The 1803-nt window shown below is 48.7% G+C and overlaps 1 protein-coding gene across 1 annotated transcript; it reads right to left on the bottom strand.

Annotated features, from left to right (window-relative positions):
- Positions 1-290: 290 nt before the first annotated feature.
- LOC103797776 (scale keratin-like) lies at positions 291-603 on the bottom strand (the record flags this gene model as incomplete). Its single annotated transcript, XM_009070007.1, has 1 exon — positions 291-603. A coding segment is annotated over exon 1 (313 nt), but the record flags the coding sequence as incomplete, so codon positions are not given.
- Between the last annotated feature and the right edge of the window lie 1200 nt (positions 604-1803).

Below are 1803 nucleotides of genomic sequence, written 5' to 3' on the forward strand. Positions count from 1 at the left end.
TGAGCCACCCATGCCCCCCATGGAACTTCCTCCACCATATGAGCCACCCATGCCCCCCATGGAGCTGCTGCCTCCATATGAGCCCCTCATTCCTCCCATAGAACTACCACCTCCATATGATCCACCCATGCCCCCCATGGAGCTGCTGCCTCCATATGACCCCCTCATTCCTCCCATGCCATAGGAGCCACCCATGCCCCCCATGGAACTACCACCTCCATATGAGCCACCCATGCCCCCCATGGAGCTGCTGCCTCCATATGAACCCCTCATTCCTCCCATGGAACTACCACCTCCATAGGATCCACCCATGCCCCCCATGGAACTGCTGCCTCCATATGAGCCCCCTGACTCCATGGAGCCTGCTCCCCCTGAGAAGCCCCCAATGGGTGTTGGGACTGCAGTGCCCACGAAGCTCTCCTGAGGACAGGTGCTGAGGATGGGGCCTGGGAAGGTGATGACCACGGGAGGTGGGTAGACCACGGCACGGGAGTCCTCACAGGAGGTGACACAGGGCTCGTTCTGGGCATCCACAAAAGGCTGTGGGCAGGTCACCTCACAGGGTGAGGAGCATCTACTGCTCACGAGTTGTCCTGATGACATCTTTTGTGGTAGAGATAAACCTGGAGCAGAGGTGAAGGAGTAAAATTGAAATGCATCCTCTGCTCTGTGCCTTCTCACAATCCCCACAGTGATACAATCTGGAGTTTCTGGTAGAAGGAATTATTGACTTAGATATACAAGAACTACTCCTGGGCAGAGACCTTAACTCCAACTTTACTCCTTCTGAATGATAGCCAGGCTGGAAGTTGTTAAGTTGTAACTTCCTCATTAAACAGCATCTAATTGACACTTTCCCCTTGTGGTTTGGAAGGACACAGGCAGCCTCATGTTTAAAGACCTGCATCTGCCAATAGTTACTGCTGAATGGCTTCAAATAACTTCTCTGCCCAAGCAACAAACCAAAACTGACAGTACAGAACCACTCAGGTTGGTAAAGACCTCAAAGATCATCGAGTTCATATTGCTCATCATTGTCAAGGACTGATACGAAATTCTTGCTCAAGTTAAACACTGATAAAAACATCTCAGTTAGCAAAGCACCTTTAAGACAGAGAACTTACCAGGCTCGTGGAGAAAGGAGACTGAAGAGAAGCTGTTGGGGAACCTGGAGAGAACACCAGGCTTTTATAGCCCTTCCAGCAGCTTCCAGGCCATGCAACACTTCGGGCCATGGGACATAGCAGTGAACCAGCAATACATTTTGCTGTATAAGCTCATTCTAATTGAAATAATTGCTTTGATATGTGATAATGATTAGTAAATCAGCTCCACATCATCCAATAGGTGCAACACACCCTTTGTCTTCCTTTAATCCTTAAATAGTTTTTCGGTGCATTTTGTGGCTGTTTCCATTTCCTGACCTCGTTTGACTTGGGACTTGGACTCCATTTGCTGGGCAGGGTGAAGACATGAGGGTTTCCCTCTGCTAGGGGAAAACATCTGGGCTTTGGCAGGGGAAATATTTGCTGTTCTGCAGAAGATTCTGTAGGAAATTTAGAGCTGGGAAAACTGTAGATTTGATCTTTGTAGCCCTTCAGATGGAGAGGTCATTTTTTCTGCCTCGTTAACATCCACCCAAGTAACTTCTTACAGAAAGGCTTAGATTACTTCCTTGGCTGCCCAATGTCATCCAAGTCAGCACAGAGAACTGGGTGAGAGTATGGAGTAAATTTTTTGTCACAATTCTCCTTTTGTTGCCTTTCAGGAGAGCTGGAGGATTCAAGTGAGCTGTGGTCCAAG

Source organism: Acanthisitta chloris, unplaced genomic scaffold (genome assembly GCF_000695815.1).
Source record: "Acanthisitta chloris isolate BGI_N310 unplaced genomic scaffold, ASM69581v1 scaffold6002, whole genome shotgun sequence".
NCBI lineage: Eukaryota > Metazoa > Chordata > Aves > Passeriformes > Acanthisittidae > Acanthisitta > Acanthisitta chloris.